We start from the raw sequence: 14,754 nt of genomic DNA, 5'->3' as shown, positions 1-14,754 counted from the left end.
TCGTAACTGAAGATAGCATCATATTTGGTCCAAGCATCATGCAAAGAAAGCAAGCCCATTGGCCGGATTCAAAGAGGGGCTACGTCTCGGGAATAAGTCAATAAATGAATATGCATCTTTCCCCTCATTCTCAACACTCTCCCAACCCTAATTTCTCTAGTTACTGTGCGCGATGAGGTCCGTCACTTACGAGATCGACCCTCAAGGAGCGATTGAGGTCATTCTCCAAGACCCAGATACCCAAAGCACCAGCCTCACACTAACAACGCCTGCACAAATTCACCCAACTCCGCAACAACGAAATGCGCCGTCAGTGAAAGTAAAAGTGAAAGTGAAGGATGAAGAGGAGCAGGAGCAAGATGACTTCTCGGTCAAGATGCGGGATCTAAACACCTTGTTCTATGGGACCAGCACCCCTCGGCGGGATGACAAGGAAGTCCAGATTCGAATGCGCGTTTCTAGCCACCATCTATCTCTCGCATCGCCAATCTTATCCTCTTTGCTGCAGCAGTCTGCGGAAGCCAACGAGATATACCTCACGGGCTGGGATGCAAAGGCTTTGGCCACCGTGTTGAACGTCATCCACGGCCGAAACGCCCAAGTCCCCCGGAATGTCAACTTCAAGTTCCTTACGCAAGTTGCCACCGTCGTTCACCATCTCAAATGCGCTGAGGCAGTACAGCTTTTATCAGCGTTCTGGCTCTCAACTCTCGAACCAGAAGCAGTGACTTATTTCAACAGAGATTGCTTATTGTGGTTGTTCAACTCGTGGGTGTTTTCATGGCGAAAGGAGTTTTCGCATTGCGCGCAATTGGTTCTCTCAAATTATCGAGGTCCTAGTATGGTTATCTTGCATGATCTTCCCTTGACTGAAGTGCTTGGTTTGTTTCCACCAAACCTACAGCTATGCTCACCTGACTGACAATTGCTAGATAAAATCGACGGCATGAGAATAGTTCTGATTAAGAAGGTTTTCACGGCCCTCGAAAACCTGGAGCAGACCCTCTCCACCGAACGTGGCTGTCCAGAGGCTAGGTATGAGCAATGCACAGCCATGGCACTTGGTGCTTTGATACGGGGGAAGCGAATGTTTCAAAATATGGAGGAACCGTATCACGGGCTCAGTATACGGCAAGTAATGGCAGTCCTGGATGATTTTCCTAGGATGAAAGCTGCGTGTCCTGATGCGAACCATGGTCAGAACTGCACTGTGTATGCGAGGATGAGGCCGGTCATCGAGAGAGTGGAGGGGGAGATTGAAGATGTCGAGTTGAACTACTTTCAGTCCTGATAGTGGGATCATGTTGCTTGGGTCTGGTAGTTGTATACGTTGGAGATCCACGGGGTGCAAAAAGATATCTGATATTAGACTGAGGTGTTAAAAATACTCAGTCTAAGATCTTCTAAATCTATCCTAAATCTACCCTAAATTATAATAAGTTTACCTAAGGCTTTTCATCACTTAGGATCAAAGTCCTAAGTGTTATTGTATCCACTTGAGATTTGTAGTGAGGTAGTGTCTCGTTGTTCTTGATCCGTTTGTTCCTCTCCAGATGAAGTACCCCTTATCTTGAGCACAACAGTTTGCCATTTGACGCCATCATTCAAAGTCCGTGTTTTACTAGCGAGGCCGCTTCGGGGAGTAGGCTTATGCTTGTGCTTCAGTGGTGCATCTGTTTTGACAGTGTCTGCCAGATGAAGATCTCTGCCCTGACACCTGACACCCTCTCTCACACAGGCCCAGCCTTTGCTTTCTTCTCTTTAATCCTTCACATCTAAACCTTTTCTTCCTCTTGGGATTGATTTTTCTTCCTTATCCACAAACTCGACAACGCGACAGCATCATGTCAGTCGTCACTCACGACATAGCCCCCGATGGGGACGTCTACATCGTCCTCCGGAACCCCAACGCCGTATCCGTTATTCCCATTGTCAAACTTCGCAAGTATGGCACTGATCCACCTGAATACATCCCAGATAACAATGTTGTGGCCTCGCCTTCGTGGAAAGTGCCAGCACTTAAAGGTGAGGAGGAAGCTTGTGTCCTCAAACACAATGTAAAGGCTAATGCCACGACACAGACAAACAGGCTTCTGAGTATCGCTTTCGAGTTTCTTCGCATCATTTGACAGCTGCCTCTCCGGTATTTCGGAAAATGCTCAAGGGTCCCTGGAAAGAGTCAGTACCCCCTGAGGCAACGACTTCTTGCGAGGTTTCGGACCAGACTCCTGCGGTACCCATCATTCGTGAGATCTCAGCAACTGACTGGAACGTACACGCCTTTGTTGCTGTACTTAACATTATCCATGGCCGCAATTATGAAATCCCGCGAAATATCGGCATTAGGATCATTACCGACATTGCCGTCATTGTCAACTACTACGAATGTGCCGAGTCTGTGACCCTCGCAGCAGAGTTGTGGAGATCAATGGTAAATGTCTCCCAAAAATACGGCAGGCGTTCCATCATGTTGCTGTTTGTTTCTTGGGTTTTCTTCTGGGACGAAAAGTTCTCTTCAATGGCTCGATTGGTGCTGGAGCACGGTGAAGGCTCAGAGAATGTAGATACCCAGGACCTTCCCATCGCTGTGGTCTTTGGTAAGTGATGCTATACGGATAGGTTGCCTACACATTACTGACTTTCACTCTAGAAAAGCTCGATAAGAAGAGGGAACCTCTTTTGCCGCTTATCTTCCAGAGACTCAGACAGCTACGGGCAGATATACTGAATAAGCGTATTGGGTGTAGCCTTGAATGCAGGAGAATGCTACTTGGGGCTCTTGATGGTGATAAGCACGACATGCAAAAGGAACTCGGAAGCTGGGACCACGGACACAAGGGAGTCTCTGTTGCTCGTGTGATGGACACCCTAAACAGCTGTCCTTCGCCTGAATGGAAAGACCCCAAGGAAAAGTGTCCAGTTCACTCTCCAAATTGCAGTATCAAAGCTCTCATGAAACCGACATTCGATAAGATCAGAGAAGATTTCAAGACGATCAAACTCGCCGACTTCCAAGCTAAGAAGGTCTGAGAAATGCATGGATCGCTGGTAACTACAGACGTATGGGTATCTATGGTAGACTGGAGGCAAGGTACACGAAAGGAGGAATGGCATTCAGGGGTATGGGTTAAACAAATACCCAAGTATGAGTCCTGTATGTATAAAGTATAGAATTCATTTTGAGATACACCAATCTTCTCATCCTGTGCTCACTGGTGACTTTGGCTGAGTGCAAAATAACGAGGTGCTTTCTGAGTGCCTAGACCTTGTTTTATTTAGTGGTCAAGTATTTGAGTTGACAGTGTTATCAAGTGCTAGTTTTCACTCTTGGCTCTCTGTTCCTTTTTGCTCCTACATCGTTCTCTGCATCCACACCTCTTTTCCCTTTTTCTTCTCTTCACATCACAACTTCTCACTTACCTCAGATTTCTCTCCCCTCGCCTGGCTGCGAACTCAGCCATAATCATGACCATCATCACACGACATCGTCCCTGGTGGCGATCTCTGTATCATTCTTAAAGAACCAAACACACAGAAAGTTCTGCCAGATGTTTCTCTTCGCCAACAGCAGTACACTTGGCGAGACTACTTGCCTGACCATGATCGCCTCGATGTCCCGCCTATGACTTCTCCTCTTCCCTATTTCAAAATCCACGGTAAGGACTTCATCACCTCAAGAAACATTGAAACTGATTTGAGAACACAGATGAAGAACCCGTCGAAATCCGCCTTCGCGTTTCTTCCGCTCATATGACTCTCGCTTCACCCGTGATCAAGAAAATGCTTCAAGGTCCATGGACCGAAAGCGCTGAACCTGGTTCTCTTGACTCTGTCAACGCTTCCTCTGCCCCGAGCACGTCAATTCGCGAAATTTCTACAATCGGATGGAACGCAGATGCTCTGGTCGCTGTTCTCAACGTCATCCATGGCCGCCACAGCGATGTGCCACAGGAAGTTCATCTCAGATTCTTTGCTGACTTTGCAGTCATTGTCGACTACTACCAATGCGACAGCGCCGTTCTGTGTCTTCCACTTCTTTGGTACAAATCTCTCTACGAGGCCCCCAAGCGACTCGGGAGGAAGCCCATCCTGTGGCTGTACATCAGCTGGGTCTTCTCCTGGCATGAAACCTTTGCCGATATGGCAATGTTGATCTGGAAGAATGGCGAGGGTCCGGACCTTGTCAAGACCTACGATCTCCCTATCGCTGAGATCCTCGGTAAGTAATTAATTCTAGATATAGCATAGCTTATGCGAGGACACTTCTAACATTGTGGATAGAGAATCTGGACAACAAAAGACAAGAGGCTATCAAGACAGTCTTAGAGGAGCTTGACAACATGATTGTTGAACTTCAAGAGGACCATGCCGACGACACAGTCTGGGATGGTTGGGGCCCTCTTCCAACTGACCACGCACGCCGTTGCATGGCTCTGGGCTCAGCGCTACGAGAGAAACGCCGACTGGACAAACTAAACCCCCCTCTCGCAGCTCCATACACGGGATACTCTTTTTCTAAGATCAACAGCATGGTCCATGGGTTTCGTTCACTAGGGAGGCACATGGAGCAACACGACACTTATGTATCCGATGGCGAAAATGAATGGGTTGCAGCGCCAGCAGAACAGGAAGACAGTCCCAAACAGCGACTGAAGAACAAAATCGACATCATCCTGAGTGATATCGAATGGCTCAACTTGGCAAACTTCAGAGATTAAGGCGGGAAATACAAATTTCATGGTTCACTACGGGTACATGCAGTTCTTTTTGGTAGATGGCCATCTAAATGAATGGTGAAATGGTTATGCGGTAGCAGTTACATCAATGATCAGATCATACTCAGTCTGTAAAATACTATCTAGCTTAGAGTCTAGCTAGACTCATACCGTCAATTTGCTGTTGTACTTGGTCTTTTGGTCTGGCCCCGTGATATGGATGCTTGCTTTTGCCAAACTGAGAGGCCTTGATTCCGTTGTCAGTGACAGGCAGTGGGCAGCTCACGAGGTATCAGAACCCGAACCACCACCCGGTGGGTTCTCTCCTTTTCCACAACAAGCCTCTCCTCTCACGCGCGGCTCATTTCCCCCCCCTTTACTTCTTTCCTTCACCACCCAACTTCAAAATTTTCAACCGCCTATTCATCATGAAGACTATCTTTTATGTCATAGACCCAGATGGCGATGTTGAGCTCGTTTTGAGAGAACCGAATTCTCACCAGATCATCCCTGAAATCCACTCCGATGATTCCTCAACTCACTCTGATCTGCCGGACTGCTGCTTTGACAACCCGCCTGTATCTGGCCGTTACAACGTCTTCAATGAGCTCTACAGCAAATCGACGACCGCTGTTGGTACTCAGAAGGATAAAGAGGATCATGAGCCGCGGGAAGTCCGCATGCGCATCTCTTCGAAACACCTGTCCTTCGTTTCCAGCACATTCCGCGATGATCTACTCGCTTCATCCAACAAAGATGCTCCTGTTCAATGTTCTGCTTGTTCTTCTCCTCCTTCTCGACCTTTTACCAGGGTTTACACGATCGGCTGGGATGCCTTGGCCCTCGCCATTGTGCTTGATGCCATTCATGGACGTCACGCAGAGATCCCTCGAGTCATCAACCTCGGACTTCTTGCCCGCATCACAACCGTAGTTGACCACTACAAATGCCAGGAGGTAATTCACGTCTTCTTCGATCATTGGCAGAGCGATATCTTTCGTCAAGCTGGTTTCCCTACACTTCTCTCTAAGACAGCTCTTCTGTGGTTGTACATCTGCATGGTCTTCCCAGGACTGGAGGGCATCTTCGCATCCATAGCTTGCACGGTGGTGTCGCACTTCAAAGGCTCTGCTCAAATCACTGCTCGAATGCTTCCAATCACAACCACTCTCGGTGAGTCGATAACGTATACATGATCTTGTACCGCAGCTAATAAATGAGCAGGAAAGCTCAACGAAAAAAGACTCGAGCTCATCAAACAGATCAAGGATGGTCTTCAAGACGTGCACAATTCACTCCTCCAAGAATCAGGATGTGTCCGAGGCGATCGTCTTTGCTCTTCGCTCACGCTTGGTGTGTTAGTTCACATGATACACCAACACGAACATGCCGAGCCTCCCTTCATCGCCCCCTTCGACGGGTACAGTGTTTCCACGGCGCTGAAGCTAGTTCAAGAGTGCTCTGAGCCGATGCCGCGACATGGCAATCCCAGACACATTGAACCCTACGATGGTAGAATCGACCCTTGCAGCATCAGAGGGAGAATGACGCCAGTGATTCAGAAAGTTGAAGCGGAGCTCTACCGTATGCGCCCGGCTGACTTCAAAGACTAGAGTTGTTTATGATAGGAGTCTGATGTTTCGCTGGTTGTCTGGCAATGTTTTGAGTTGCTTGCTTGGAGAGTTATTAGAGGATGTAAATGGAAATCATGCATAACACATCTTGTGGAACAAGAAACCAGAATGGGATACCTACTTAAGCAAACTTATGTATAAATCATGTAAAATTCTTTCACCTCTATGCCTAATGCTTCGCATTCCTTGGTGTGTCTTCAGACCTCTTGGTCCTGAATCAAGGCTGTAATTCAGAAAGCTTTTAGGAGTTTTACCGTTGGTTTCTATCAAACATCGCAATTCCATGATATCTTTTTACCTCAGTACATGAACTGTGATAAGGTTATGGGTAGTTAAAAGAGGCTTTAGCCCCCAGCGCACAAAGGTAAAGAACACCAATAAACACATACAGGCAAGATACTCATTGCCCTCACTGTTGCCTAGGATCTTGGTTTTGGCTGAAAAGTTATTCAGGACTAGGTTTTCAGTTAAATAAAGCTTCATTGAGCCACAAAGGTTTTGAACACAAAGCAGTACATGAGCTGTGCTTGGCCGAATGCTTCTTTTGTATCGATAATCGGTTACAACTATGAGTGGGCGACTTGGCTATCATCTGAATGCCATCACTATTGAACTTGAGGTAGATAAAACAGCTGTGTCTTTGTACTATCGAATCAATTTATCGGGTATGCATTCACTTGATCTTCTTTTCTGGTCCACTTGAACTTGTTGTGCCAGCCTGTGACAGGTCTGAGCTGTTAGTGACAGGCTGCGCTGAACTACAGCCATTTCGTCCCATCTCCAACGCACGCCCGAGGCGAGTTCTCCCTTTTTCACAACAAGCCCCCTCTCTTATCTTCACATCGTCTCCTCTCCTTCACATATTCTTTTCTTCACCTTCCTTCGCGCTTATAAGCACAGCGTGTCACCCCGGGCACGATCATGAAGTCCGTTTCATACGTGATAGATCCTGACGGGGACATTGAACTCGTGCTCAACGAGCCGAATACCCAGCGTATCCTCCCAGAAAGAGTCCTGTGTGTAGATGCATATGTCGCCAGCGACTCACCCACCACCGACTACACCGATTTCACCTGCTTAAACAACTCAGCACTCCAAGGACGATACACGGTCTTTGACAACTTCGATTCTCCTTTTCTTGATGACTACGGTGACTTGGACTTCGTAGAAGAGGCTCCAGACATTGTGCGCATGAGAGTGTCTTCAAAGCATCTTACGCTTGCCTCGAAGGTTTTCAGAGCCATGCTTCGAGGCTCATGGGCCGAGGCCTCCTCGTCATCTTCTTCTCAAGATAGGCCTCGCCAACTTGCGACCTCTGACTGGGACGCCAAGGCCCTCGCAATCGTTCTTGATGCGATACACGGGCGTTTTCGTCTGATCCCGAAGGACATCAACCTCGTTCTTCTGGCTCGTATCGCCACCATCGTCGACTACTATCAATGCTACGAAAGCATGGAGCTCATCAGCAACTTGTGGCTCTCTCAGCAGTCTGTTACGCAGCAAAACATCGATTTGTACACCGAAAACTCATTGCTGCTGCTATACGTCGCGTGGGTCTTTGAGAGTGATGTTCTTTTCACTGCCGTGGCCCGCCGGGTTTTGAGGTACGGTCAAGGACCTTCGGAATTCGATTTGAAGGACCTTCCTGTTGGTGGCGTCCTCGGTAAGGATATTCCACGCAGTCACAAGCCCAACATAATATGCTAACGTTGTGTTTTAGACATCCTGAATGACAAAAGAACGGAGCTTATCGGACGGATCTTGGACGGTCTCGATATCCTCCAAGAAACCCTCCGCACAGAGAATGAATGTCCAGGTTTGGGCTTGTCTGACTGCTCATCCACATTGCTTGGAATGTTGATGCGAGAAACCTTCAGATGGGAGGAACAATATGAGCCCCTCGAGCCTCCTTACGACGGATACAACATCGTCACAATGCGAGCCTTGGTCGATGGGTTCCCCCGACCCAAGCCATTGCAGCCGAAATACGATAACTCCGGGAGCAGTAGCTCTGGAGAACTCGACGTGTTTCATCGACGGTGCATGTGCACCATCCAGGGGCGGATGCAGAAATTGATGAAGGGGGTAAACAATGACATCAAGGCTTTCCGCCCTTCACGCATTCAGGGCTGGGGATTGCGTCAGAAGGAGGGTGACTAGAAGTTTGGGGCTTCATTTGTGCCGTGAAATGGTCTGCGGGAGACTGAATCGATTGCGAATACTAAAGATTGAAAGAAGCTGGGCTAAGTGGTGCCTGGACGTAGGGATTGGAGTCAAATTTGCTAGCTTTCCTCTATGTATTTGTCATGTAACTCCTTCACCCACGATTCCCCAGTCCCAGGTTCCTGTTTTCTTTCCTGTGACCTTGGTCTGTCTTTAGACCTCTTCTTCCTAAGTCAAGGCTGAATGTAGGACCAGTCCAAGGTCATCAGCGGCACCATTAGACTTCTCGAACCGATCATAACTACGCACAACCCGGCTTGAAGGTCAGCAACTATAACCTAAGTCCTAGCTAGTTGTCCAAGTATCAAAATGGGAATTCACCAAAAGCAGGTTTGAAGTTGTATCCTGTATCTTATCTGTTTGTCTATCACTGTTTCCCTACATACTCTAAGCGTGGGAATCAGCCATCAACTCCCAGGATTCTTTCTGATATCTCCCTAAGGATTATTTTCACTCTTCCCTGAACGGTATAGAGATCATGGACGCCGTTTTCATCGAAGCCAAAGGGTTCTTCGTCAAAGGTAGAGTGCGGCGGCAATGTGGTCCGAAAGCTGTCGATCTCGTCCAAGATTAGCCAAAGATTGATCAAAGTGTTTCCAAGAGATCGAAAGCACAAGATATCCTTCTTGCTTGGCTTCTAACCCATGACACCGACCAATATCACGGTATCCAGCCATCAACCACCTCGACCATCCATCTTCAAATCAAGAGTCCAAGAATCCATCTCAGCCTTGACTCTTCCAAGAACATGCCTCATTCTTCCCCTGACACTGCACACCGACACATCGTGATAGTGTTCATACCCCGGGGTCGTAGCTGCAATCGACTCAGGGATGTCATTGACCAGTTGAATCATGCTCGCGACAGTGTAACCGTTGAAAGGGGGCTCAAGGGGGCGCTTGCTTGCTCCAACACGGTCCAGCTCTCGCTCCAAAATGCCCAGTGCGATAGAGTGGCATGTCGGGTCATGGTAGTTGTGCCAGTCGCAGAGAAAGTCTGAGTTGGGAAGAGTGTTGCGAAGGTCTTGAAGTTCTGACACAATGGTTCCAATGAGCTCTTGTCGTTTGTTTTCAATCTTGGCTAATATCACGTTACTAGGCTTGATCCGAATGTGAAGGGGGATATGGTTACTAACCTAGAACTCCATTGATTGGAAGGTGATCGGTACTCAGCTGAGGGCTTCCCATGTGCTTAAGGATATTCCGGGCCACTCTGCCCGAGATTTCTTGGTTGAGGAAGACCGAAGAAACAGATAGCCACATGAGAGCCTGATTGGAATACTCGTCCTCAAACTCGGTGCCGATATTCTGGTACCATGTTTCGGAAAAGATCTTGACAACCTCATGGCATGCATAGAAATCGACTATGGTAGCGATACGAGTCATGAGCTTGAGATCGACGATGCGAGGCACCACTCCATGCCGGCCGTGGACGATATCAACCACGATAGCAAATGCCACCGCATCCCAACGCGAGGCCGTGACTAGACGGAGCGGTGTTCCGAAAAAGGAAGAAGTCGACGATTTCTCTTTCCAGGGCCCTTCAAGCATAGCTCGTAACATGGGGGATGCAAGAATCAGATGCCGGGAAGATACTCGCATGCGCACTTCACCCTCGAGAGGCGTTCTGGCCTTGGGAGGGCGTCGAGTTTTGATGGTGCTTACGAGGGCGTTGAATCTGTGGCCAAGGGGACTAGGATCTTTTTTAGCTTCAGCAGGAGAGAGAAGATCATCGAAGACGTGATATCTTGCAGCTAGGTCAGGATAAGCGACGGTTGGCTCATTCATAGGATCCTCATACTCGTCGGCATGCTCATCGGAGGGAACAAAGGGGATGAGTTGCTGAGAGTTTGGCTGTTTGAGGACAAGCTCGACATCACCACCCGGGTCGATGGTGTAGGAAACGTACTTCATCATGAATGAACGAGTAACCCGGTGTTGGACTCGGGATGAAGAGTGAGGAGGGGGAAGATCCAAGGGGAAGAAGAGATATGCAAGGTAGAAAGGCTGGTGGGGGCCTTGACGATATGCATCTGCCTACCCACTACGAGCAAGCAGAAGCAAACCACACTGGCAAACAGTTTATGCAGATACAGACAAAGGATAAGACTTCAAACGTATTAACAATAAAAAAATTCAGTTGGTCAAATGTATCTTGTGACCGGGGATACATATCACAATGTTACAATATCTTATGGAATCAGGGGCAAGGTTTTCTTCAGATGTGATAATTCACTCTCCATTTTGGAACAAGAGGCTAAACGCAGACCAAGGTCATAAATCCTAAAGCAAACCACCGAGCCTGGGAAATGTAAGTGAAGGAGTGGCATCATAAACACATTGAGGGAAACTAGCAAATTATGGCTCTGATCCCTGCACCACTCAACTCAGCTTCTCTCAATCTTCCATACTCGCCAACGACTTGGTCTTCTATAATCCGGTTTATGCCCAAACGCGATAAGATTCCTAGTCTTTCTCATTCTGGCGCAACCCATGTTTTGCAGTCGTCTACTGCGGAACTAGACGGTCTCGTCATTACAAAGACCCCTTTAGACGGCGATGATGCAGCCAAACACTGTGTTGAGGATGTGTATATGCCATGAGCGAAATTTGACGCTACAGGAGCGGATGGCCATAATAGTGAGCAGTTTCAATGGAATGGTTGAGGCATATGTGGTGTCGACAGGGGGAGACGCTGAGCTGTAACCATTATCACAAGTTGGAGTTTATGCTGTCAATAACTTGCTAATCTCGTACGAAATCTATCTCTTGTTACCAACATTGATCTCTCTGCCTCGCCCTCGCAGCATAGGTGTTGGGAACCCAACCCAAGTCCCCGAGGCTCCTTTTCTCCAGACACGCTTTCTCTGATCAACTTCGCAATGCTTGATGCCTAGCTCATTTCTTCGCCCTAACCTCCTTTGCGTCCTCTTCTCGAGAGAGGCGTGAAGGAAATGATAAGACCCTTTTCTTTTTGTGCCTTCCAACTCCATTCCCTAATACTCACTCATGATCGCGACCCGTCTTTTGCCGACATTCCGATTGAAAGGGATAACATCATAAAGGAACAGCTGTGACTGAAGATTCGGCACCCCCTCTCGCGAAACCTGGACCAGTTCGACGTTGTCTTTTCCTAACTGTAACTCAGTAAGACCTTAGACCAGTCGATTCTGGCACCCTAGGTGAATGAGGAGGAAACAAACAATGCTCTCGTCTCAGCTGGATTACTACCTGGTTGGCAGTGCCGGTCAGCTTTATTCTCCTTGGCAGTGACTCAGCCTGGTAAAACAATATACCATACCTAAAAACCACATTTGATCCTTTTCTCCCTTTCATCTTCCTTTCATCAACATCAGAAGGGCACGAAAGCAGACTCTTTACAGCATGAGGTCGATCTTCTACGACATAGACCCAGGCGGCGACATCGAGCTTATACTGAAAAGCCCGAACAAGCAGGACATAGTGCCAGAGGATACCTTTTATCCTTTCCCTTCCCAACAGTCCAATCCTTCTGAGTTTCTCAACCCGCCATGCCTTGGCCGATATGAGGTCTTCGGCGAGCTGTCGCCCGGTGACGAAGGCGAGACTCCAGAAGCCGAAGTTCGTATGCGGGTATCTTCCCGACATCTAATAATTGCTTCTCACACATTCCGAGCTATGCTTGAAGGGCCTTGGATTGAAGCAGCTCTATCACCTCAACCCATTCGGCAGATATCAACCGAGGACTGGGATGCCCTTGCTCTGGCTATCGTTTTGGACTGTATTCATGGGCGTCACTTCGAGATACCAACCAAGATCAGTCCTGGATTATTGACTAGGATCTCAACCATTGTTGACTATTACCAATGCCGTGAGGCCGTACAAGTTCATTATCACACATGGACCGAAGACAGTGTCTGCAGACTGCCAGACGAGGAAGATGATGAAGAAATAAAGGTCATGTGGCTGTTTGTCTCATGGGTATTCCATGATGAGATTCGATTCCGCAAAATGGCGGATATGTTTCTGCGTTACAGCAAAGGAATGTCCCAATTTGAGACCAATGATCTTCCTGTCAGCGGCATTCTCGGTAAGTTAATCAACATCGCGAATATATAATGGCTATTCTGACAATACCTTGGCAGGAAAACTCGACAACATAAGACAAACCCTATTACAGAAACTCTCAGAGGCCCTAGACTCTCTCCAAACGAAGTTGATGGTTGAGGAGGGCTGCGATGAAGAAAACAACTCCAACTGCAATGCCGTCCTGCTAGGTATATTAATTCGTGAAAGGTACCACATCGCGAACGAGTTCGGTCCTCTCGTTGCCCCATTCCATAAATGCACCTTAGACAAGATATTGGGATATATCGAGTGCGTGGATCGACCAACGCCGCAACACCATAAGGACTTCAAGAAGTATGAGGGCAAATTCGCCCCCTGCACTATTCAGGGAATATTGAGGCCAGTCTTGGAGGAGATAGATAAAGCGACAAAGGTTATTTGTCTGGCTGATTTCCAATCTTAAAGATTGCGACCACACAGGGGTAAACGGTGATGGACAAAAAGACTAAACTCACCGAAGTAGTTTCATTTCTTGGGAAGTCCTAAATTTTGTTCCCAGAGTCCGTTAACGGAGATGAGAGTATGCATTATTCATATAAACTATCCATCTTTCAACTGTAGACATAATTTCCTATATCTACTATTCAGCTAACTATACTGGGTATCTGTCCAAGAATGTAATCCCAGATTGAACACTATATCCAAACTTCGACACCTTCTGCCCAAGACACTCTTCAACTCAACGGTAGGTATCTCTCTGTCCAGCCTCGGCCTCTATCTGAGCCTTACGCGCAGCGTTGAGAGCCTTAAGCTTGGCAGTTCCGAAACCCAAAACACCATCCTCCTGGTTATCACCCAACCAAGGCTTCTTGGAATCACTGAGCATGCTACCAGTGACAAAATACACGAGCTGACCAATGATGATAAGAACAAAGGCAATGGGGTACAGGAAGTGAATTTTGTATCCAAAGACCCGGATACCAATGATGACACCCCAGAAGTTGGCAGTCAACAGGGAGATGTTGAGGAAAGCCGCACTTCCCATGCGGAGCATGACTGGTACAAGGATGTAGAAGATGTTCAAGCACAGAGTATAACCGATAATCCAGCCGATAACCTTACCGTTCCAGGTTGCGTTATCGAAAGAGTTTCGGTCAAAGATGGCAGCCTGGACACCGTTGATACACATACCAAACAGGCCCAGGAATGATAGGACGTGGTACAAGTGAGCCCTAGACACGAGCCACTCCTCGAATACGTTGGTAGTACCGTAGAGAGTGGCACCGAGCAGAGCGAACAAATCACCCTTGACCATATCAAGACCGCTGCCGCCATTGGTACCGCTGATGTGGTCACTGGCAATGAGAATACCCATACCACCACAGCAGACCACAATACCGATGATCTGAAAGATCCTGTACCGAACCTTGAGCAGGAAGAACGAAATGACAACAACGCAGACAATAGCCCAAAAGTTAATGAGCTGCGCCGACAAGACGTTCGTGTATCGGTAGGCCAGAACAGTAAAGTAGTTTCCCTCGACGTCCAAAAACGCCATGATGAGGTACTTCCACCCATCCTTCACTCCAACGCGCCACCAGCCCTTGATGCCATCCTTCCACAGGAAAATAGGCGTGTAGATGAGGAACATAAGGATGTAGTTGAAGACGGTCTGGAACGCGGGAATGTTGGTGCCCGCGTTGGCGAGGAAGCTGGTGAAGGTGTTGGTGGCCGTGATGCACAGCGCAAGAACTTGGCCCAGCGCGAGAACGATCCAGAAGTCGAGGGTGGTCAAGTAACTGTACCAATGCACGGACTTGACCTCGAGGGTGTGGATGCCCTGACTGACGGCGGCATCTTCGTTCGTGGCGATGGAGGCCTGGGTAGCGTTGGCGGTTGGACCCTTGGAGTCACCCTCAGAGGAGGGGTTCTCGGAGGTGTTGACGGCGATGGGTTGAGTAGCCGACATGATGAAAGGTTTATTCGAGGGGTATCGTCAAAATATCTATCTTCGGTTAGCGATCCCATCCTAAATTGCTGGTAGCGCATTCAATTGCGCTGGTGTCGCAACATACCTCGTAAACCAATCGCAAAAGTAATGAATCACTGAGTAGGAATAATTCTCTCTTCAGATGA

The 14,754-nt window shown here is 48.0% G+C and overlaps 7 protein-coding genes across 7 annotated transcripts; 5 read left to right on the top strand and 2 right to left on the bottom strand.

The window, feature by feature from the left end:
• Positions 1–172: 172 nt before the first annotated feature.
• On the top strand, positions 173–1,291 carry FSUBG_4214 (uncharacterized protein; the record flags this gene model as incomplete). The annotated part of the gene is made up of 3 exons (XM_036682180.1): positions 173–881; positions 933–1,035; positions 1,165–1,291. The coding sequence occupies 3 exons, from the start codon at positions 173–175 to the stop codon at positions 1,289–1,291; spliced, it is 939 nt and encodes a 312-aa protein (XP_036540227.1).
• A 553-nt stretch (positions 1,292–1,844) lies between these two features.
• Positions 1,845–4,718, top strand: FSUBG_4213 (uncharacterized protein; the record flags this gene model as incomplete). The annotated part of the gene is made up of 6 exons (XM_036682179.1): positions 1,845–2,025; positions 2,082–2,597; positions 2,651–3,024; positions 3,536–3,656; positions 3,707–4,219; positions 4,282–4,718. The coding sequence occupies 6 exons, from the start codon at positions 1,845–1,847 to the stop codon at positions 4,716–4,718; spliced, it is 2,142 nt and encodes a 713-aa protein (XP_036540226.1).
• A 425-nt stretch (positions 4,719–5,143) lies between these two features.
• On the top strand, positions 5,144–6,328 carry FSUBG_4212 (uncharacterized protein; the record flags this gene model as incomplete). Its single annotated transcript, XM_036682178.1, has 2 exons — positions 5,144–5,888; positions 5,940–6,328. 2 exons carry the CDS (start codon positions 5,144–5,146, stop codon positions 6,326–6,328), a joined length of 1,134 nt encoding a protein of 377 aa, XP_036540225.1.
• A 942-nt stretch (positions 6,329–7,270) lies between these two features.
• On the top strand, positions 7,271–8,509 carry FSUBG_4211 (uncharacterized protein; the record flags this gene model as incomplete). The annotated part of the gene is made up of 2 exons (XM_036682177.1): positions 7,271–8,012; positions 8,070–8,509. 2 exons carry the CDS (start codon positions 7,271–7,273, stop codon positions 8,507–8,509), a joined length of 1,182 nt encoding a protein of 393 aa, XP_036540224.1.
• A 739-nt stretch (positions 8,510–9,248) lies between these two features.
• FSUBG_4210 (uncharacterized protein) lies at positions 9,249–10,485 on the bottom strand (the record flags this gene model as incomplete). Its single annotated transcript, XM_036682176.1, has 2 exons — positions 9,249–9,652; positions 9,708–10,485. The coding sequence occupies 2 exons, from the start codon at positions 10,483–10,485 to the stop codon at positions 9,249–9,251; spliced, it is 1,182 nt and encodes a 393-aa protein (XP_036540223.1).
• Positions 10,486–11,955: 1,470 nt separating this feature from the next.
• On the top strand, positions 11,956–13,081 carry FSUBG_4209 (uncharacterized protein; the record flags this gene model as incomplete). Its single annotated transcript, XM_036682174.1, has 2 exons — positions 11,956–12,640; positions 12,696–13,081. The coding sequence occupies 2 exons, from the start codon at positions 11,956–11,958 to the stop codon at positions 13,079–13,081; spliced, it is 1,071 nt and encodes a 356-aa protein (XP_036540222.1).
• A 276-nt stretch (positions 13,082–13,357) lies between these two features.
• FSUBG_4208 (solute carrier family 35 member F2) lies at positions 13,358–14,587 on the bottom strand (the record flags this gene model as incomplete). Its single annotated transcript, XM_036682173.1, has 1 exon — positions 13,358–14,587. One exon carries the CDS (start codon positions 14,585–14,587, stop codon positions 13,358–13,360), a length of 1,230 nt encoding a protein of 409 aa, XP_036540221.1.
• Between the last annotated feature and the right edge of the window lie 167 nt (positions 14,588–14,754).

Source organism: Fusarium subglutinans, assembly GCF_013396075.1.
Source record: "Fusarium subglutinans strain NRRL 66333 chromosome Unknown NRRL66333_c0000038, whole genome shotgun sequence".
NCBI lineage: Eukaryota > Fungi > Ascomycota > Sordariomycetes > Hypocreales > Nectriaceae > Fusarium > Fusarium subglutinans.
The sequence above is the reverse complement of the archived record's forward strand: the minus strand, read 5'-3'. Positions and strand labels throughout refer to the sequence as shown.